A 23,070-nucleotide genomic window follows, 5' to 3' on the forward strand; every position below is an offset into this window, starting at 1 on the left:
TTGACTTTATACGGAAATAAAATTGAACCTTGGGGTCTGATGGAAATTCACTGTGACATTCAAATCAAGAACACCTGCTGAAACCCACAGAGCCTTTTCCCCATGGGCCCTGATGGTAGCCTCCAGAAGGTACAGCCTCAGGTGGTCCCCCTTCTTCTGTGGCAAGAGTAAACTTTGGGTCTTGGATTGCAACACCACCTGTGGAGAAAATGGTATTCGAGGGAAAGCGATCCGCCTCGTGTCCTTGTTTCTTCCTCCTGACTGCCAAGTTCTACTGGATCCTCACGATGACGCAAAGAGCTCACAGTCAAGAGCATGCCCATTCCATACGAGTGGACGGGGACATCATTTTGGGAGGCCTCTTTCCTGTCCACGCAAAGGGAGAGAGGGGGGTGCCTTGTGGGGAGCTGAAGAAGGAAAAAGGGATCCACAGATTGGAGGCCATGCTTTATGCAATTGACCAGATTAATAAGGACCCTGATCTCCTCTCCAATATCACTCTGGGTGTCCGGATCCTCGACACCTGCTCCAGGGACACCTACGCTTTGGAGCAGTCACTAACGTTCGTGCAGGCTTTGATAGAGAAAGATGCTTCTGACGTGAAGTGTGCTAATGGAGATCCACCCATTTTCACCAAGCCCGACAAGATTTCTGGCGTCATAGGTGCTGCTGCGAGCTCCGTGTCCATCATGGTGGCTAACATTTTAAGACTTTTTAAGGTAGGTAAAGGCACTAGGCAATTCTGACCGTTGTGGAAAGACAATAAATTGTCCTGACTCCAGCTGCAGGTTTAAGAGGAAAGTGAATGTGGTAAAGATGCTCGTAGACCCTCTCAGGGCCACAGTTTCCTCACAGAGAGGCGTTTGTGTCTAGGTTTCTACAAGTGTTGATTTAGTTCCATTTTTAAAAAGAATGAATTGGATTAACTGTGACTTTTTTTTTCTGAACAAACAGAAAGGTGATAATTTCTATGACATGTTGGGTCCTCAGTATCTTGGGATATGCTGTTTATTGAGGCTTATTTTAAAGCAAAGCAAGTGTTTTTCGAGGGTCTGATGAACTCTTAGCTCATTTATCAGATCAGACATTTCTATAGTATTTGAGATTTAAGATAATTTACTTGGTGAAATTTCTTTAACGTGGGATGCTGTGTTATGACAAAAGTTCCTGTGTGGAGAAATAGTATTTATTACCAATGGGTAGATGGGAGTGACACTCTGGGCTAGAAGATGGCCATAAAGTTGTCAGGTTTGTGATAGCTACAGTAGAGCAGAACCTCATTAATTCAGACTGCTCTGAGGCAGACTTAGAATAATTATAGGTAATTCTTGTTGAATTAAAAGTTCAGATTTAGCAGGATAATTCGAGACTTTTTGGTTTAGGTTGGATGATCTATTATCTATAGATTACATTTTGAATAAAATTGGCAAAATAAAACAACACATGGAACCATATTTTGAAAGCATAAAGTCCCATAAACATAAAGTTATTGTAATTCATCTTTCATTAACTTTCTCATTTTATTTATTAACATCCGTTATGTAGTCCTTTGTAATAGACATAATTTTAAAAATGGAAAATACTTTTCACTCTGATTTTTTACTCAACGGGACATGACTTTTCCAGCTTACTCTGAATTAATGAGTCTTCGTTTAATATTGTGAGAAGCTGTTTCTGTGCATATTAGATTTAAAAATATTAAAAGAATATGGAGAAGTTGGACAGATGACAGATATAGTGACAACAATGAACAAAGTGATGGAAAACTTACTTCAGAAAATAGAAGGGTTCGAATCAAAAGCTTTCCGCTTTGAAAGCTGTCTTGGGGGACCATCTAGTCTGGTTCACGTCTGTAACATTCCCCCAGCTTCTGTATGAATTCCCTAAGTTTGGAGGAGAGAATGGTAAGAGGCCCCTTAGTGACTATTTTCAGATGGATGAAATTTTCTCAGTTGAGGAGGCTGCTGAGCAGGAGCTCTCTGTGTCTAAGGAGTGCCGAGGAGTCACACACAGGCGTCAGGGAATGCCTGAGATATCTGAGCCAGACGTTAGGAAGAGCCCCTTGGCAAGGAGGAGGACACAAGATTAAAATAGGCAGCCAAGGGTGCTCTAATTGTCCATCTCTGGAAACTTTCAAGGGAAACTGGAAAGTTGTTAGTGATTTCTCTTGGGCTAATTGACCCCTTGCCTGGAGGCAAGATTCAGAACCAGAAGCTCCAGGTTTACCCCAACATCCTGGGATCTTGGATTTCTCCCGCATCCTGATTCTGAGCCGCATGGCATTTTCGGCTCTGGGGTGATGTCCAGCTCCAGCCAGTTTCCCAGTTCTCTTCTCCTCTCTGACTTGATCTCCCTCCCCTGATGCTCCAAAGCATCTCTTTTCTGTTCTTAACTCATCAACACCCACTTTTAGGGAAGGGGAAACTTTCGTGAGGATCATCTCCCTCCTGTTACTCTCCCCTTATAAACTAATTCTGGTTCCCATCAATCCCATCGTAATTCCCGGGAATCCTGTCTCTTTCCTGGAGTCTGGTGCCAAAAGTGGGCAAGGATTTGAGGAGTGGGATGGAGGCGATAATTGCTCAGTTGAGGTTTTCAAAACTTGTTTACATTAATTTTGCTACAGAATCAGCTTATCTGTAAAATGGGGATGTTAACACTGTGTTAGGTTGTTGGATGATTTAATGAGATAATGCAGGTGAAGGATTCCACCAGGACCTGACCGTGTCCTTCGTCTGCTTGGGCTGCCAAAGGGGACCTCGGGCCAACTGAAGGGTAGGTTTTGTTTTTATGCATTCTAGACCTGGCTTCTCTTTACTTTGTTCTTCTCTCACTGACTGGCCAATTCTTGGGTAACTCTGGAGGGACCTTATTTGATCATGTGGGAGAATTACAATACCATTGACTCTGGGCAGAGTCCAGGGCTATAGGTCAAGTCTCGAGACTGTGGTCTGCACATGAATGGGGCTGCCACCCTTTACCAAAGCACAGGGACTGGGTGACTTTTAGCCAGGAGGAGATGTTGGTTATGGTAGATGTCATGACTAAGACCGGTATGCTGGCCTGGAATGAGCATTGAATATATGGAAGCAGATATATTTATGAACCAAATAAGCGGGGCTTGAAAAATCTGTCTTTTACAAGTAAGTGAGAAAATGTAAGTGGTCAGCCCATCTTCCAGCTGAACCTGGAGCCACATGACTGTGAATTGATAATTACAACTTAATCGCTGTTGTGCCACTTTAGTTTACTTCGACGATTCACATGAGACCTCCAGCCAGCACTCCACACTGATATTAATTATGAAATGGTGATGGTCACTCTTGGAATAGAAAACGTTTCACTTTATGTGTGAATATATATTCTGTTTAAACACATATGCTAGGACTGACATGAAATATTAGAATAGTTATCAAAGGAATGATTAGCAAATTAATGCTTTGGGGATTCGCTTACAGTTCCATTTTGAAAGATAATAATTTGATTAAACAAATGCTATGACCTGAATAAAATTAAACATTTAGGACAGTTTTATGGCGCTTGGGCCCCTCCAGGACAGCATATGACCCATAGTATCTAAAACGATGGCTGGATATCAGTATAGCGCCACTTATTCCTGGATTAATGGAGTCACAGAAGGTCGAGCATCTTGGTTTGGAAAAACACAATTAACCTTGACCATGAGGGGTGTAAACAAGGTCTTGATTAATGAATTTACTTATTGTCCTGCTCAACAATAAGCATTAATTGGGGTTTTTAGAATGTAGCTGGAATGTGTTTAAAATTGTATGGAAAATATTTGGGCTGAAATCAGAAGTAGTATCCAAAGGTCCCAGTTCTCTTTTTCTGGACAGTCCTGTTAAAGCCATGTGTTATCTGCCTGGGCTACATTGTGAAGGAGACAAAGTCCCCCAGGCATGCCCATCTTCCTCTTCCTTCAATCTGGCCCTCCTGCGGCAGCCTGTCCTGGCCTCGTAACCCTCTGCATTCTCCTGATTGAAGCCTTGTTTCAGGAAAGGAGCTATGCATGTGTTGTCAGTCATCTGCATATAACATGTCTGTGTTTAAGTCAGAGGAGGATTCTGTTTTCCATGGGATCGCTAATTGTGGTGCAATGAAATGATTTGTCTTTGTTAAGGGGATTCAGGCATTGGGGGGAGGTTCATTTAGCCCCCCAGATCCTGCACCTTGTCGGCGTGAGGGGCAACTCCTCTGCTGTGGTGTATAGCTGGTCCTGCTTTTCTCTAGAGGGAAGGAATGTTGCCCTATCCTTGTTTCTCTTCCTATCAAAGCTCAGGGGCAAATGGTAAAATCAGCCCTTTAACTTCAGCGGAGAATTCGGCAGGGGGTGGAGCCAGACTTCATTGTGGGGTGGGTGTGGGGCGGAAGCTGGCCTGTGGCCTCGCCCCTTGGGGCACTGAATGCCATACTAAACCAGTGATTGTCAACCCTGAGTGTGGGCGGGGCTTACACCCTCTCTCCTCATGCCCTGGGGGGGGGGTGTAGGCTATCAAAACTACCTCAGAGGCTTTTCATGTGACAGACACAGTGAGTGAGTGTGTGTCTCCCAACCCCCTCCCTAGAACCATTTTTACTGATTGAAGTATCTCATTTGTCAGGTGTGTTGGGAGTGAAAACAAGTTTGAGAGTCACAGAACAAGACTTCAATGATCTGAACTTTTTAGAAGCACTACACGCAGCCTTGACACACACGTACACACACACGTGTCATATATGGGTTAACATGGCGGCAGAGTGGTCACCTAGGTGACTGTTTAATCCCTATACCAAGTTAATGGTTTTAGATAACAGTAGAATCGATTAGGATAATGTGACCCATAACTGCAGAGTAGCAAACCCAGAGAACCCAGAACTGCTCCAACCTACATGAAGGTTAATATGCCATTTCAGTGGCTCCTGTGTTGCAGACAGACCAAAGAAAAGAGGGGTCCAGCTCTCAGATGGAGACTGCTTAGTTTGAAAAGAATTAAAAAAGAATGAGAGGGCCTTTTGGAAATGTTGACTGGGAAGCCCATAATTTAAATTTGTTTTATAAAGCAGTTTCAAGGAATTTGCATATGTTTTATAAAGCGCTCGGATTTTTTCCCCTTTCTAGAACATTTCCACCCCTCTCTTTTAAATTAGAGCAAATCTGTTCCTCAAAACACTAATCATATGTCTTACTTTGAGCAAAGATTGAACATTATAAGTTAAAAATAGCACATTGATAGTAGGAGGTAACACATATTGATGTCCACATAGATGCATTGGGGTTAGAAAAGGACAGTGTCAGATATAATTTCTCTTTCTCATGTTTTTCTGGTGAACTTTACCTAGAGAATTAATTTTCAACTCTTGAAGGATGGGGGTTAGATAGTCTGTGGTGTATACTTCCCAAAGCAATCAAATAGAAATCCACGTGTGGATTATTCTATAATTATCTAGAATTACTTCTAGATAATTTCTCACCATGCGGAAGTGTCCTGGTTATAAGTGGCTCAAACTGACCTTCATGTTAAGTAAGTGAAGTACAGTGAAGCATCCCATTACCCTGGATGTGCTCGCCTACCTGCTATGTTTACAAAGATATATTTTCTTCCAAGAGACTCTACTAGTTGCAGTAACCATTCCCACAAAGCCAAGCATTTTGCGAGTTATTTATTGCATACAATGGGCTTTCTTAACTGTAAACTCTGAACAGGTATATCTGCCGTATTCAGGCTCATCTAGTTAGATGGGCAGAAAAATGAGCCCAATCAATAAACTCAGCAAGAGGTAACATTTCACGCTTAATCTTATTTGATGGCAAACAGATAATGGAAAATTGAAAGATAGATTCCTTTAGTCAATGCTCTGCTCCTGTAGCAAGCTCTAATTTAGTTTTGTAAAGAGCCTATTCACCTCGGACGAGAGACGATGGATGGTCTCTCTTAGTGGCCTTAAGTTGGGTTACAGGGGGAAATGGGCATGGCCCATGGTCACTGACACAACTCGAAGCCATAGAGACACGTAAGTATGCAGACGTGGTCATGCCACTCCTCTTCTTAAAGTTCTAGTGGCCGCTATTTCTCCCAAGATGAAGGTCTACCTCCACTTCGGGAAGTCTTTTCTTACTTCTCTCCACTACATTAAGTTTCTTTGTTACATGTAACAGAGCTCCACGAGGGCAGGATGATATCCATGATAACCATGAGGGCATATATATCTTGTTTGTTGCTGTTATTTCCAGCACCTAGTATGGGCCTATCTGGGAACCCAATAAATGTTTGCTGAATAAATGAATGAATGAACCATATCTCTCTACCCTTCCACTTCCTCCACCTCCCTCACCCCAATCCCAGATATTGGAAATAGTAGGTGTTGGGTAGATAGAACAGAAATGGGATTTTGTGTATTTTACTTTTGTACTCATTGACAAAAAGGAACAGAAGGAAGGAGAAGGGGAGAAAGGAAAGGTGGTATATTTTGGGAGTTCCTATATTTTCATGTGCTGCCTCATTTTCCTACCAATTCACATTTTCTCTAAACAGATTTTTAAGATTAAAAATTAAATAAGTAAAAGACACGAGCACATTCTCATTTTGAAAAGTCTAAGCAATGAATAAGTAAATAGTGTAAAATGGAAAGAGACCACATCCAAACACATATCTATTCGTGACGTCACATACATACACAGAATTTTATTAATAGATATGTCTTATGGCTTTCTTTTTCATATAACAATATGCCTGGGAGAGATTTCCATGTTGGCTAATATAGATTCACCTGAGTAATTCTCAACCCTAGCTGCCTGTTAGCATCACCTGGATAGGTTTCAAAAAAGCCCAAACCCTACCCAAGACCAATGAAACTGGGGTGGAGCCCTGGCATTGGTATATTTTAAATGATCATTAGATGATTCTGTTATTTGTCCAGGGCTGAGAACTGTAAAACTTTAACTGCTTGGTTTTTAACTATATGAAGAGAGCATCATTTATTTAATAAATCCCTTACTGATAGGTTACTTGACTTTGATTTCTTAAGGTCATTTATCATTTGAAAAAAAAGTGAAAACAATGCTAGAGGCATTCCAAGCACTATTAGCTCTAGAGTGAATTTTGGTCTCATAGAGCCCCTTCTTGGACCAACAAAGGGGCTGAATTAATGAGTTACCAAAAACACCTTGCTATAAGGCAGACTCACGTGATACAGGCCCACCTCACAGGTGGTGCCTCTTTATGACATGCAGTAACTTAGAACCAGTGTAGTGGTCATGTGCTCAGACCATTAAAGGAGCATCGTGACTTGTTGGGTGAAGCAGATTTTAAACTTGGTGAATTTAAGTATTTCTTACTTTCCCTTTTCCTAACCTCGAAAGGTCTGACATCCTACAGTGAATACTGAAGACCTCTTAAGACGTTACGTAGTGATTAATGCCTATCTTTTGAGTGTTTTAAATAATAAGTTTGTTTTAACTAGCGGCTATGAGTGAGGAGAGGGAAGAGGGGAGAGGCAATAAAGGGGGAGGGGAAAAAAGGGTTATTATGGGATTATATGAAATCGTGTGTGAAACTTTTGAAAGTCGTAAAGCACTATAGAATTTAAAGAATCTTTGATCCAATTTAAATAAATAAATAATAACGAGGTTGTTTTGAAAGTAGTGAGGAGTCTTTCCAAGAGAATGGCTTGTGACAGTGCTATACACTTTTTTTTTTTTTTTTTTTTTTTTTGCGGCACGGGGGCGTCTCACTATTGTGTCCTCTCCCATTGCGGAGCACAGGCTCCAGACGCGCAGGCTCCGGACGCGCAGACTCCAGACGCGCAGGCTCAGCGGCCATGGCTCACGGGCCCAGCCGCTCCACGGCATGTGGGATCTTCCCGGACCGGGGCACGAACCCGTGTCCCCTGCAGCGGCAGGAGGACTCTCAACCACTGTGCCATCAGAGAAGCCCAAGACTTGATTTTTTTTTAAAGAGAAGTTTTAGCTTACAGCACAATTGAAGACGGCAGTGGTTTTATTTGGTTTCAGGACTGGTTTCTTCCCAGACTCTTCAGAAGATAACTTTTTACAACCAACAGCTGTACTTTCTGCGGGAAGACTTAGCATCCGAGGGCTGCCCCTGGCTCCTGCCCAGTAGCTCTCAAACTCTAGCATGCATCCAAATCGCCCAGAGGCTTTGTGAAGCGTGGAAGCTGAGTCCCCACCCCACCCCTGCCGGCAGAGCTTCTGAGTCGGTAAGTCTGGGTTGGGGTCTGAGACCTGGCACTGCTAACGGTAACCGGGTGATGCTGATGCTGCCGTTTCGCAGACCACACTTTGAGAAACTCTGCTCCGTGCAAATCGTCCGCTGGCTGACTTAGCAAGTCAAAGTACACAAGACAAAAATGAGGTTGAACAATGTTCTGTCTGGCAGCGGCCTTTTTTCTTTTGATTCATGCCTGGTTGAATTTCTGTTCTTATTGGTCATAATCACAGCAGCTGCTGTATGGATCTATTTTTAATTGTGTGCTCTTTTGGAAGCTGTGTTCCTTATTAAATAATGTGTGGCTCAGGAGTGATGGTCAGCAGAATGGTCACTTGAACAGGGTTCCTAAAGCAGGGTCACTCAGATGGTCACTTTGCCTCATTTTTATTACCTGTGACAGTGGAGCAGACCGATTTAAGAAACCTGGACTTAAGATATACATTGACAGGGGATTGAGAAGAGTAAGTGACGAAAGAGGCTGCGATTTGTCTCAGCTACCAGCGATTTGTCTTCAGAAACCATGACAGCTACCTCCTGATTTCCATTATGCAATGAGATTGCAAATAACATTCCACAGCAGTCTTAATCAACAGAGGGTCACAAGAGGCCCTTTACCCACAGTGGGGGAAAAGGGCCTATTTACCCATTTAATTGGTAAAACACATTCTCTGGCAAAAGACAGAGACATCTCTTTCAGCTGTAATAGGGACTTTCCCTATCTCTAAGCACCGTTAATAACATAAAAATATACATGTAATCTTCATGTATTTTAAATACATAATGAGCACCAGGCTGGTGGGGTGGGAAGGGGTCCAGGTATAGCATTGTCCAAAGCCACCTTTATCTGTTTCCAGAACGAGGCCAATCTCTGCTGCTTTATTTCATTTGGCCCAGCAAGCTGATAGACATGTGTTTTCAATGTTGGCCATTTGTCTCCTTCCAAGACTCTCCCAGGCTCCCTCTGTGCTTGGGGAGGCTGGGTTCCTTGGTACAATGTAGCCCCAGATCTACTGGTTAGGCCCACCTTCGAAGTCATAAAGTGCCACCCTGGGCTCCCGTGGGATGTGAGGATGGTGATGTATTCTTGCTCCAGCTCACCCTTGCTTCCCTTTACATGAATCGAGAGTGAATTCTAACTTTTATTAGTGTTTGTGCTATTTCTTACATTTTAACTTTAAGTATTTAATATTGTGACAATTCTATGTAGTAGAGTTCTCAAAGTGATTTGTCATCTCAGCTCTGAGACTGTTTGCATTTATATTGTTTAGAGAACAAATGGCATATCATTCCTATGCAGATATGTTGTAGAGATATTTGTGTCCTATAGATATTCATCCTCAGGAGCTGTCTTTTCAAATTATAGATTATTGTAATATTTATCTAGTGGTTCTTGATACTCTTTGGAGTAGAACAGATTAATGTGAATTATATGAAATAGGTCAGGCTTTGTAGTCAGACTTCTGGGTTCAAATTCTGATGTAACACTTATTAGCTATATTACCTTAAGTACACTAGTTAATCTCTCTAAATCTTAGCTTTCTTTTCTGTGTGTGTGTGTGTTTAAATTAAAAAATTTTTTATTGGAGTACAGTTGATTTACAATGTTGTGTTAGTTTCAGGTGTACAGCAAAGTGATCTAAACGTTAGCTTTCTTACATCTGAAGAGTAGATAATGATAGTACCTCCTTCATAAGGTCTTAAATGAAGATAAGGTAAAGTGCGTGAAGTCCTAAGTAGGATCCCTGATACATAGTTGTGATGATGATAGTGAGGAGGGAGATGTTGACGTCCACGTTAGTAGGATATTCATCTTGAGTTAGACCTCTACTTCAGTACTCAAGCGGCCATACTGATTTGCCTTATTTTGTAAACAATGGCAGGTTAGCATTAAAGATGCTGTCACTGACCAAGAAACAATGCAATCAATAGGTCCAAATAGGCTCTGGCATGGAGCTAAGCTGTCTCGTTTGCCTGAAGGCCAAGCATGAGACTGGGACCTCACCAACCTCATGCTCCAACCAGTTGAGCTAAGGAAGCAGTGGGCTTCTGTTCTTTGCAAATCCATGTCTTAGGTGGTAAGAGTCAGTTTTGTTTAATGAACAAACAGCCAAGGGAAAGATTGGATGACCCAAAGACAAGCTGTGCTAAATTTTAAGGTTGTATCAGCACGCAAAAGTGCCACTGGGGTTCAGTTGTGGAAAACAATGAAAACAACAACAAATTCTGGCTCCTTTGGACTCTCTCCCAGTACCCCTGGTTTGATGGTTAAGAGGTGGAGCCGTGGTGTGGACAAGCGGCTGACTAACCCTCAAGGCTGCAGGCAGTGTTTAAGTCTGTCTTTTGGGTTGGAATTCCCTTTCTTTCTTTCTTTTTTTTTCACACACACACACTGTATTTTATTTTTACAAGAGATAAATAAACTGACAGCAAGCATTGTAAATGGATGACCACAACAAAAGCAACAGTGATTGCGATGACCAAACACGAAACACACTCATGCTATGTCATAATATTGACATTCAGTCCTGGAATCTTCCACTGTAACAGCTCCTTTACTTTGCAGTGAAAATTGATTTGTATATTTTTTGCCTCTGAATCCTTGTGGGATTTTTTTTTTTTATTCAAACAGAAAGTCACAAAAATAATCATCCTCATCAGTTCACTCAGTCCTATGTAATTAATTTTTTTTTTTCATCTTGATCTTTTGTTAGTGAAATTCCCTTTCTTTGCCATGTTTGGTACAATGATCCAATGTAGATGGAAACATAGGCCCACTGTGGGCAAAGAACACTATCCTTTTATTGAGAGAATACTTTTATGGACTACATAATACTTACACCCATTACCTTCTGATACAAATGTCAGAAATGGAAGCACTAAAAAGATTCAGAAGTACTTTCTCTAGAAGTCACATTCATTTTTGGACAACCAGAAAAATAGTGGGACTAAACATATAAAACTTTGACTAACACTAGGACCTCTCATGTTCCACCTGTTGAAAATATAAATAATTCAGTCAAACATATCAATTATGGCCTGGTACATTTTCATTTTAATCAAACATGGATAGTTTACTGAAATGTGAAAAGACTCCTCAGGGAAAGAGAAGTGGTATTTATTTTTTTTTAATTTTATTTATTTTTTTATTCAAACAGAAAGTCACCAAAATTATAATCAGCCTCATCAGTTCACTCAGTCCCATGTAATTAATTTTTTTCATCTTGATCTTTTGTTAGCACTTTTATGAGTTTATCAGTTTTCCATTAGAGTTCTGAAAATGCTTATTCATTCAGTTCAGCAGTACAGTCAGTTACCAGAAACCTGTACTTGTCAGAGTCTTTTCCATGAATTCCTTGAAGATGAAACCCTTTTATAGGAACATATTTGCAAAAGCATCAGAGTACACCCAGAACTGTCTGTAAATGACAAAAGACTTAAAAATGACCACGGAGAAGTGGTAGTTTTGCAATGCAGAATTCTGCCGTCTTTGCAGGAAGGACAGAATCCTATCACAGTGTTACTTGCTTAATAGTTCTTGGTATTGTTCTTTGACCTCAGTAAGTGTGAAAGCTCTTTTTTTCCCACCAAGACAAGCAGAATACGGTGAAGAAATACCAATATATTACCCACTTATTCTCGTTCTTTAACTTAACAGGTGAACTAGGTACTAGCCAATCCCCAGCAGGTGTTTGGGTTTATTCAGCATCCTGGAAGTATATGGTGTTTGACACTCCTGGGGATAACTAAGCAAGAAATAGAAGATTCAAAGCTTTTACATCGCTTAGAATCTCATTGGGGAGAAATCACTAACACATATACAATAGCAACGAACAGTATAAAACGATGTGATAAGGCTGTGATATGGTGCCAGGGTTTAGAAGAGAGGCCGACTTCACCTGAGGAAGCTGCAGCTATGAGTCGAGTTACCCGTGGTAATGTGGGATCGGCCTGGGCCTAGAGGGATGGGTAGGAGTGTATAAACCAGAGGCCAGGGGAGGAGAAGGGCTCTTCCAGGTGTGGGGAATCCCAGAACCTTTGACCTGATGCCTTCAGCTCCGTGAAGACGGAAGTAAGTGGAAACCTTATTTCTTCTGCTTAGCATCTCTCTGCTATGGCAAAACTTCAAAGGGCCCCTTTAAGAGTCTTCTAGGAGGACTGAAAACGGGGAGGGTTGGAGGGTTATGTCCCGAAAGTCGGGACCTCAGTTAAAATCCAAGCAAGTGGGTACTGAGCATCCAGAGGCCAGAAATCTAAGCCCTCTAGTTCAGGGTAGGAGTAGATACAGGAGGTGAATTGCTCTGCGATTCAAGCAAGGAGCTAGTGGACCCCAGAGAATTCCTACCCCCAGCCCCCATTTTTGCACTTTGGAAATCCATGTAGCTTAAGATCAAAAAAAATTTTTTTCATCTGCCACCTGCCTATCTTGACTGTTTATACTGTTCTCATTAAACATAGATACACAATTAATTGCTGAGAGAGAAATTAAACGCATTATCAGTGAATCGATTTTATTTGCCTCAATCCAATAAGGAAAGCCAGTGTTCTCGAGAGGGTCACAGCTTCTCCTTGCTGTCTTCTTGAGCCTTGAGTAAACTGGGAGTAATCATATCTGCACTTTCTCCGTTTCGCAAAGTGGTAATAGATCTCAGTAAGGTAAAAAAACTTTGGAGAATTTACAATATTCGAAGTGTAAAGCATTGTGAGTGACTTGGAAATAGGTTCTGTATTGAAAATGGCATAACTGCTTATTTTTTTTCTTCATGCTGTGGTACTTTAACTTGTAATTTCTACTCTCGTTACCCCACCGATTTAAATGGGAGCTCGATGGGAGATGTTTTGTTGTCTTTGAAACCTCTGGGTTGGAATTTTAAATCCTTGGATATTTTTTTCCCCTCTGCCTGAGGAGAAAAGATACCGGAAATTCCATTTTTTAGTTTGGATTACCTCGTTTCATTTATATGCATACAGCTAAAGTACCTAGTGAGTTTTGCATGTGTGTAACTTAATATTTACAGGTAACACCTTGATGCAAGTAAAATAGATTAAGTGGAGAATATTTTCCCCACAGTATCCTTCTCTAACAAAAATAAGATAACCCAGCACCACTCCTTAAATGAATGCCCCATCTGTCACCTCCATGCTGATCTGAGCCAACACGGTCCTGAGAGCGGTGCCCGGCCGAGGGTCTGCATGTGAAGCAGGGTGAGTTTAAGCACATGCTGGGAGAATCAGGATTTTAAGCTCCAAACTTGTATTTACCCTTAAGTGTTTCTCTGAACTATGAGGAACTAAAATGAAAACCTGTCTTTTTGGACTGTAATTACAGTTAAATTTCAGCCTCTCCTGATCAGTGTCAGGCATAGAATGTGATAAGAAGAAATTTAGTTGTTAAATCAGTGATCTAAAATACTGTAGTAGTCCAAGATTGATGAATAAATATTATTTTAACATCTTATTTAAAACATTTCATGGTGTTTAATAGCATCAATATTTCATTCTAGTAAAGTGGTACAACTTTAGGATTTGACGTGAAAGAAATGTAAAACCTATAAATAATGCTGATCACGTCTACGTGATGAGAATTACCCTTAAAAAGCTATGCCCAGTTAGAAAACTGATCTTATGAAGGAAAAGTACACAGTTTTGCATTGCACTTTGTTTTATATAACTCAGTTAAATTCAGTAGAAGACTTAACACCATTTTAAGATATCGTATCCACTAATAAACATTTAAAAAATGTTTTGGGAAGCTTGGCACAGAGTAATTTATTTATTATTTTACAGTTGTTTTCCCTAGTTCCCCAAATACTTGGCTTTGTGGAACCTCAGGGATGGAAGGCATTTCTGAGATCGTCTATTGAAGCCTTTCATCCAAAGCAGAATCTCATCTATTAAGCTCCTTAATACTTAGTGATTCAGTGCTGCCTTTTGTACCACTTAATTGTGTTAAACATCCATCTCCACTCAATCCCCCTGTAGAGAATAATGCTCTTGAGGGCAGGAAACATGTCTTACTCATCTTTATGTCTCTGAGAGTACCTGGCATGGTCCTTGGCACAGAGAGGTACGAAAAGAATGCATCCTGACGATGCATTTAAACACTTGATGCTAATAATCTCACAAACTGGCCCACTCCGTTTTGTAATGGCATTCTTTTTTTTTTCTCTCTTCTGACTTGAAATCTTCTTCCCCCTTGAGCAGTTTTAGGAATGGCTTTAATTCCATAAGGGATGTGGAAGCCCACCCAGTCATTTGGAGGGTGAGGCAATCCTGATGCTCAAGGTGGGAACAGAGGTCATGGTCAATCACTTCTACCCATTGGCCCTGCTCCTGTCTTCTGATGCGTCTCTTTTTTTTATGGGACAGTTCTTCAGATGTTTGAAGGTCCTGGTTGTCCTGAGTCTTGAGTTCTCCAGGCTAAAAGTTTCTACTGTTTAATCTGCTCCTGACAGTAACAGCATAAGAGCTAACATTTACTGAGAGCTTCTTAAATGCCAGCCAGGCATTGTGCTAAACACTTAGCATGCCTGATCTTATTTGATCCCAGGTACAAATCCATCAGATAAGTATGGTTTTCAGATGAGGAAATGAGGCTTCCCTAAGCTTCCTTACATAACTTAGAAAGTCATAGTCAAGCCATAGTCATACCTTGGTCTGACAGAAGCAAAAGCTCATGCTTTCAACCACTGCTTTGCACAGTCTTCCATACAGTATGATTTCAAATCCTTTCTGTTATGGTTTCTTTCCCCTGAATATACTCCTGCTGTTAGTTTAACCCTACTCTAAGTGAAATTCGTTTTTCCTTGCCATTCTAAAAGATTGCCTTTGAGCAGGGAAGTTAACGTGGAGGGCTTCAACTCTCTAAGCCTCATACTCTCAGAGTGGAAGTGGCCAGGATGGCAGGTGGCCTGGCCCAGCACATCCTCAGCGGGCAGTGGCCTGGATATAAGAATGGAGTCTGACCGCCATGACCCCGTGTGCCTTTCCTGCTCCTGGGAAATGTTAGGAAACGTGTTCTCCTTCAGCACTGTGGATGGGAGCTTCCTACTGCACCAGATGTTTTTTGAGGAGGAGGCTGGATGGGAAGAATTTGTATTTTTACAGATGGCCGGAGCAGTTTATGTATCAGGAAGTTTTCCATGGAAGGACTAACACATCCAAAATTGTTCTTTGAAGTTAATGGCAGGATGTGATGAAACTACTTGGACCTCAGGAAAACACAGAGACACTAAAACAAATGCACGTGGTTTGTACCTACTCCCTTCCCAAACTAAAATATGACCCATGACAGCGTTTCCTCAACACACGGGATCAATTTCTAGATCAGATGGAGAGATGATACAATGAACATATTTGTGTTAAGGTTCCTTCCTTTAGTCCTCATTTCCACTGAGTCTAGTCTAGAATGGTCGGGTGGAGATGTTGGGACCAAAGTTTGTATGATATTATCAATGTCGGAAAAGCAGACGACTCATTTTCACATACGTGAGGAGAGACCAGAGTTCTAATCCTATTTCGCGTACCTTGGCAGAGGAAGAGAGTTGGGTTTTTAAAGCCACTTTTGGGGGGTAGACTTGGTGAGCAGCCCCAGGTGTCCACCGGTTGTCCAGCTGCTGTGTGTTTGCTGTCATCCTACCACCCTCATTTTTCCTCTGTTAACCTGCCTTGTTATTTCACCCCAAGGCTTTTTTAACCCAAGCTAGAATGGATTTAGCCCTACAAACCTTTGCTTTGAAAACACTTCTGATCTTTTTAGAGTTCCTGTAGGTTTTCCTGTGAGATAAAAATAGCTCTTTGTACCTTTTGTTTCCATGGTAATGGATTCCAGGACTGCTTTAGAAAACCGCTAACTTCATGTGCCAGTGGGAAGTTGGAGCGTGATGGTCTAATACAGTAAACACCAACCCACCTGTATGAGGAGAGAAATACCGTAGAACCACGGTCAAGACATGATGTGACCATATATATTTTTACTGCAATCAGCGGAATTTGGAAAGTGACTCCCGCATTGCAGGCAAATGGCTTGGGAGCGTTAGCATGAAATTTAGTGTTCACTAATCAGCTCAAGGCGGAAAGAGCCAAATTAACTTGAGGCATTGATTTCAAATTTAACAGTATTTAAAAAGCCGTGAAACCCTGTTTCTGAATTTTCAGCAATCTTCCAGAGTTTTCCAAGTTGCCAGGCCTGCTCTTGGGAAGTCAAAGGAGGATGTAGGTGTAGGAGAGCCTTCCTTGAGCTGTTTGCCTTTCGGTGAAAGGAAGATTGTATCCAGAAACTCAAGGGAATCTACCTGGTATTGTCTTCAAATACACCTTTTAGGAACCTGGGATACAGACCAGAACTCAGTAGAAAAATCTATTAGAGTTCGCTAAAGACAAGGCAAACATAAACAGCAGAGATTTTGGGGGGAAAAATAGAACTACTACTTTTATGAAAAGCCTTAGGTTTCTGAGTTTGTGGAAGGAGAAGGAATAATTAGATTTTTTTGGGTCAACTTCGACTCTGCCCCTACAACCCTGCTCTTTGTTATCTACCTCCTAAGGGAGAAAAGCAAGAGGAAAGAGAAAAGACAAAAGGAAGGAAAGACGAGGGGAGAGGAGAAAGGAAGATTGGAGGTGTGTGCCAAGCTGATTGTGCTTATTTGGAAGGAGACGATGAATCCGAGCCCCTTTTTTTTCCTAACGTGGATTTTAATATTTAAAATTACCGGTGCCATCATCGAGAATATTAAGATACTTTTATGCTGAACTGATTAAAATTACATTTGCAATAATGAATGACATGAAATGTACACATATCATCCCCAGGATATTTGTACATTTTTCTTTTTTTAAAGCTTAAAAATCATAAACAACTGTAATGGAAGGTTTTCAGAAGCATTCTTCTAAGAGACACAGGGCCGGCAGGTCCTATGAAGTGGTTTACCGTAACACTGGGGCCTCCCCACCTGCCTGGAAGGATTCGGGAGTCCTGCCTCTAATACAATGAAAGGGAGGTTGAACTGCACTGGAACTCAGGATTCATTTTCTTTTTAGTATTTCTAAGACTGAAGATGCCTGTGAAAGTAAGTCTTTATATCTGGTAGGGAGAGTTTACCAAGGCTGCCTCTCTGAACTCAGCTCATTTCTTTAAGCATTTGGGGCGTGGCCCCACATGACACACACTTGCTTCTTTCCTCTGTCCAAGCTGCATCCAACCTTCATCAAAGCCACCTGAATTAATTTTTTCCAGCAGTATAGGTTGTAGAGTGGGGCTTTTGGCTTTTGTAACTGGCATGTAAATATACCATACTCCCCCTGCAGGGGGCCTCCACTGTGCTGAAGGTTAGCGGAGATCCAGCCCCGGGCAAGGAGCCCCTTTGGGTGTGCTGGCAGGTCAGCCTGATGGCTTTGACAAGGGCCTTCCATGATTGTCAGTACGAACATCCCCAACCCACTGTAATTCCTGAGGCAAAGCTCTGTGGAATTGCCTGGAGGGTTCCTCCCCTTGGCCCTGCCCCAAAGGTACACCCCTGAGCAGCAGGGAGACTGCTCTCCTCCATGAAAAGGGTCTAGTTAGCTCGGGAGTAACTCTGGCATAGGAGGTGGAGGTGCCTCTAACCCACCCCCACTCCCTCCTCCTCAGTCTCTCCTTTGCCCTCTTCCTGCTTCCCTGTGGGCTGCTTGAACATTTTATAGAATTCCATTTTGATTTATCGGTTGTGTGGTTTTTTTAAAAAAATTAATTTATTTTTATGTTCGGCTGCGTTGGGTCTTCGTTGCTGCACACGGGCTTTCTCTAGTTGCGGTGAGCGGGGGCTACTCTTTGTTGTGGTGCGCGGGCTTCTCATTGCCATGGCTTGTTGCGGAGCACAGGCTCTGGGCTCACAGGCTTCAGTAGTTGTGGTACACGGGCTCAGTAGCTGTGGCTCGCAGACTCTAGAGCACAGGCTCAGTAGTTGTGGCCCACAGGCTTAGTTGCTCCACGGCATGTGGGATCTTCCTGGAGCAGGGCTCGAACCCGTGTCCCCTGCATTGGTTTAGGGTGTATCTCTTTATGTAGCTTTTTTTATTGGTTGTTCTGTGTATTACATTTATATACAGATGATTTATCACAGTCTCCTAGGGCTGACATTTTACCAGTTCCACTGAAATGTAGAAACTTACCTCCCTTTACCCTCCTCCTTTTATGATTGTTTTAAATATTTCCTCTGCATACCTTGAAAACCACAATAGACAGTGCTATGATTTTTGCTTTAATCATAAACTAAATTTAGAAAACAAAAGAGCAGTCAAGTCTGTTGTATTTTACCCATGTTTTTGCTCTGTCTGTTCTTTCTTCCTTCCCAGTGTCCCAAGACTCCTTTTATCTTTTCCTTTCTGTTTAGAGAGCTTCCTTTAGCCATTCTTTCAGGGTAGGTCTGCTGGCAATGGATTGTCTTAGTTTTCCTTCTTCTGAGAGTGTCGTCTCTGAAGAATATTTTCTCTGGATATAGAGTCCTGGGTTGACAGTTTTATCTTTTAGCGCTTGAAAAATGTTGGGCCACTTCCTCCTGGCCTCTTATTACAAGTCCTGTATTATTCAAATTGCTTTTCCCTTATAGTTAATGCATCATTTCTCTCTGGCTACTTTTTTTTTTGTCTTTGTTTTTAGTTTTCAGAAGTGTGACCATGATGTGTCTCGATATGAATTTCTTTGGTTTGCCCTGTTTGGTGTTCACTGAAATTCTTGAATTTGTCTTTTGCCGAGTTTGGGAAGTTTTCAGCCGTTATTTCTTCAAATACTTTTTTGGGCCCACCCTCTTTTCCCTCTCCTGGGAGCCAGAAGACCTATATTTTAGATCTTTCATTATAATCCCACAGGTCTCTGAGGCTCTGCTCATTTTTTTCAGTCTACTTTCTGTTTAATTTCTATTCTTCTATCCTCAAATTTATGGATTCTTTCCTCTCTCTGCTCCATTTTGCTGTTGAGCCCATCTCAATGGCAAAATGGAGTGAGAGCTTTTTTTTTTTTTTTTTTTTAGTTTCAGTTATGGTATATTTTAGTTCCAAAATTTCCATTTGGTTCTTCTTTCTATCTTCCCTTTGCTGAGAATTCCTACTTCTTTGTCATATCGTTCCAATTTTTCATTTGTTTCAAGAAAGTAATTGCTCATTGAAGCTACAGCACTCTGGCTGCGAGAAGGAGGGGTGCTTGGACACTGCTCCCTACATGAGCTTACCCGACACTCCTGGGGATGGTTACTGCTGAGTGTGGGTGGTAAAGTCCTGAATCTCCACTAGGTTCCTCTGACAGCTCCTCAGCTGGGATTGCACCTGGAGGAGATGAAAGTCCACTCTCCTCACTCAGGCGTCTCTGACATCATCCTGGAGGGGGTGTTGGGACACCTCGGTAGAGTCTATGCTCCTGTCTAGGCCTTTGCTGGTGGGGTGGCGGTGGGACTGCAGGTTTTTCCTGTAGTATTTAGCTGGAGTAGAGTGATTATTATCTAAAAGTTTTCTATCTGAAAGGGACTAGGCTGCCTCTTTCTTGGCTCTTGGGTTAGAGACAGGAGTTCTTTATTTTTGTCTATGACTGTTGGCATTTCCAGGTTGCTGGCTTCTCCAGTATCTAGTCTGGAATATATGAAGAAAAAAGAACATCTAGGAACTCACCACCATGTCATTCCTTGGGTCCTGAGGTCCTTAACTTTCTTGACTTCTCTTACCTTTTGGAGTTTTGCTGTGTTTGTTTTAGATGAAATGTCCCCATTTTTAGTTATACCCATGGGAGGAAGACGGAAGAGTATATTTACTGCATCTTCCCGTCAGAGCCCCCTTTGATCCTCATCTTTATCCACCCCAGTCACCCTTTATATTGCTTCACAGTTGCTGGTACAGTTTCAAGAACATAAATAATTGTATAGGAAGCTTAGCTTGGAACAGGCATTACTGCAGGGTAGAACCAGCCTCAAATATTGGAGCAATGGCAAGCACAGTTCGGGGAGGTGGCCCAATCACACGTTCTGTGGTTAGCTGAACCTGGGTTCAAATCCTGTTTCTACCATGTAATTGTTACATGACATTGACGTATTATTTAGCTTCCCTGAGCCTCATTTTCCCTACCTGTTATGAGGATTAGAAGTAGCATATTCCTAGTGCCTCTGGCACATACTAGGTCCTGTAAAAGAACAGCTATTATCGTTACAAAGAAGGTTATAAATTCTCCAGATATTTTGTCAATAATCTGACCTTTGCCAGGAAGGAAACACGTCCAAACTCAGTGAGGATGCTGTTTTTTCTAAACAAGTCATAGTTGAATAAGAAGCCCCAGAAATGATGTCTTCCCATCCCCAATACTGCATCCGGATGAGAGCATCAGTTAGAACACGGAGCAAGCACAGTGATTCCTCTAAGGAAGTGGAGTAGAGTCATTTCAGGGGCAATGGGTAGCTTGTTAATGCTGTGATGAGACCCTCATTCTCTGTTTAAAAGATTTCGCACTGCAGGAAGCAAGTTAAGGGACCTTGGGGGAGGCTTCTCTCCTCCCTAAAGAGAACCGGAAGAATGACTCATTGATTGTCTTTTAGGCAATGTTCTGCTGCTGATAACTGCAGTATGATTGTTTACTGACTTCAGAATATGTCTTTCAGCTTCTGTTTCCAAGTCAGATGAGATCTAGGATGGCAGGAAGGAGGGGCTTGGTGCTATTCCCTGGGGAAGGGTGGACTTCTAAGCTGAAAGGGACAAGGGAGCTCTTCCTGGCTGTCTGAGCACTGGATTTCATATTGATGGGCTCTGGATAAAGACAGTCCATGGAGGCCTTTGGACCACTGTGGGGTCTGAACCAGGATGCCAGCTTGGAACACTCATGGAGAAGCACAGCATCAGGTTCCCTAGATGTAGATGGGGATTCTTATGCAAGTGACTTATTAAAGAGCAACCTCAGGAGAAAGAATGTAGTTTCAGGTGAAGCCTAGTGTCAGCTTGATCCCATGGGGTGCTCTGTAGCATCCACTGAATTAGAGTCTGTTCTGTCTCAAGGCAAGGAAGTGGGGATTTTGTATCCTTGTACCAATCAGTCCTGAGCTAGGGACAGCCTAGTCCTAAGTTAGGGATAATTCCCAGGCACCTTTGGTCAAGGTGGCTCTATCACCCAAGGCCAGTTCTCTGGAGAAGGTTATAGGTGTGAGGTTAGGAGTAGCATTGTCAGCAGCTAGAATAGGGATCCCTGGGAACACGAGCAGGGCTCAACAGGGTCTATAGCCCCAGGCTTCATCAGTGGCACCAAGTGAAAACCATTGGCTTGGGTAACAGAAGGCCTGGCTAAGTTGCCATGACCTTGAGCAAGTCATTCAATCTGTCTGCCTTCCATGCAAAAAAAAAAAAAAAAAAAAAAAAAGGATTGGCACAGATGGACGCTTAAGGCCTGATTGACTCAGGTGAGTTGCTTGAGAACGCTGGGTCTAGTAAGACCTGGGCCTCCTGGCCTATGGCCCACAGAGACCTCCAACAAAAGCAAAGAAGGCAACCGCGAGGTCATTGTCATGTGGCCTGAAGCCCAGAGGCTTCCTTCCCTTGGGGGCTGAGGACTAGAATTAGACCCACATAGGCCTAGGGCTGGGGCAGAAGGGCTGCATGGCTTGGTGACCGAGGGGATGGCAAGAAGGTCCACATCAGGGACTTAGTCTAGACAGAAGATTCTAGGAGGTACCAAGGGTCTTTGCTCCTTGTCTAAGTGGTTGCAGTGGGAATCTACTCTAGTTAGACGTTTGGATAAATGTGTTCAGTATCTGGACTTCAGTTCCTTCAATTCTGTAAACTTTTTCTTGATTTTAATTCCATCCATCTCATAAGAGCCCTTTTTGTAATAGGATTGCGTTATTCATAATACTTTGCAATAATTCTTTGACTCATTATTGCAGTTTGTGCCCTGGTCAGGGGCAGAGGCAGCTGTTTCTGTATTTTCGTATGTTTCATGTGCAGAAACTGGACAGCTCCAGGAGCAGCTGGAGCGGGTGAAGGTGGAGAACAGTGAAGCCTCAGCCGCATTGGTCCTGGGGCTCTCAGGATAGTGAAGTTCCTCCTTATAATTCTAATTCTAATTTAAACAATTAAAAAAAATTTAAATGGTTCCTTATTCATAAACTTGATGCAAGTTTACAACATTTACTGTCCATTGCCAAGTGAATCTGCAATGAAAAATAACGTCCAAAAACCCCTCCAAAAACAAAAAACAAAAAAGCATGCCAGATGTGTAGCTGTCAATCTGCTAGGCATCAGGATATTAAAGAATTCAATAATGTATTCAAGATTTAGCCTTAGATTTAAGGAACTTTAATGCTTTAAAGAATTCTGCCTTGTCACTTGTTATCTGAGCAACTGGCAATCAGAACTTTATACAAATGTAACCAAGTGAACAAGAATGCCAGAAAAATCTTTTCCTACGGTCCTTTTAACCAAAATAGAAAAAAAATTAAACATAGTAATGCAGAAGTGCCAAGCCTCTTGGATGTGGTTTACAAAGTTAAAAGCTGAGTGTTAAAGCACAAGAAACACTTCTGAACTTTGTAACTGGTTTCTGCAGAAAAAACTTCTAATTCAGACAGTTTCCTTCTCTAGGATGGAGGTTTCTAATGAGAACATTTTGTTGTTATATGACATGCATCATATTTTGCTCAGCTGCTCTTGTTGAAATAGTTGCATAGATTCAGTGTTGGTCCCTGAAACTTGTTTGGTGTTTCAGAAACTTATAGGTCACCGTCCATCAAAATAAACTTCTGAGGAGGTCCCTTCTTTCATGCAGAACTTTTGATTACAAAGCTTTTACCACTCACACTTTAGCTCATACTGGACACCCTCCCAGGCTAGAAAACATCATCACTGT

At 42.0% G+C, this 23,070-nt stretch overlaps 1 protein-coding gene across 3 annotated transcripts in view; it reads left to right on the forward strand.

The window, feature by feature from the left end:
* Window positions 1-209: 209 nt before the first annotated feature.
* The window catches only part of GRM8 (glutamate metabotropic receptor 8), a gene marked incomplete at both ends in the record, with an annotated part of 755,346 nt that continues 732,485 nt past the window's right edge, over window positions 210-23,070 (forward strand). For all 3 annotated transcript variants that reach the window (XM_082661983.1, XM_082661985.1, XM_082661984.1), the window contains one exon: window positions 210-719. In XM_082661983.1, coding sequence (XP_082518109.1) covers window positions 210-719 — 510 coding nt within the window. The remainder of the gene's footprint in view (window positions 720-23,070) is intronic.

This window comes from Grampus griseus (genome assembly GCF_964374135.1).
Source record: "Grampus griseus genome assembly, chromosome: 9".
Classification (NCBI taxonomy): Eukaryota; Metazoa; Chordata; class Mammalia; order Artiodactyla; family Delphinidae; genus Grampus; species Grampus griseus.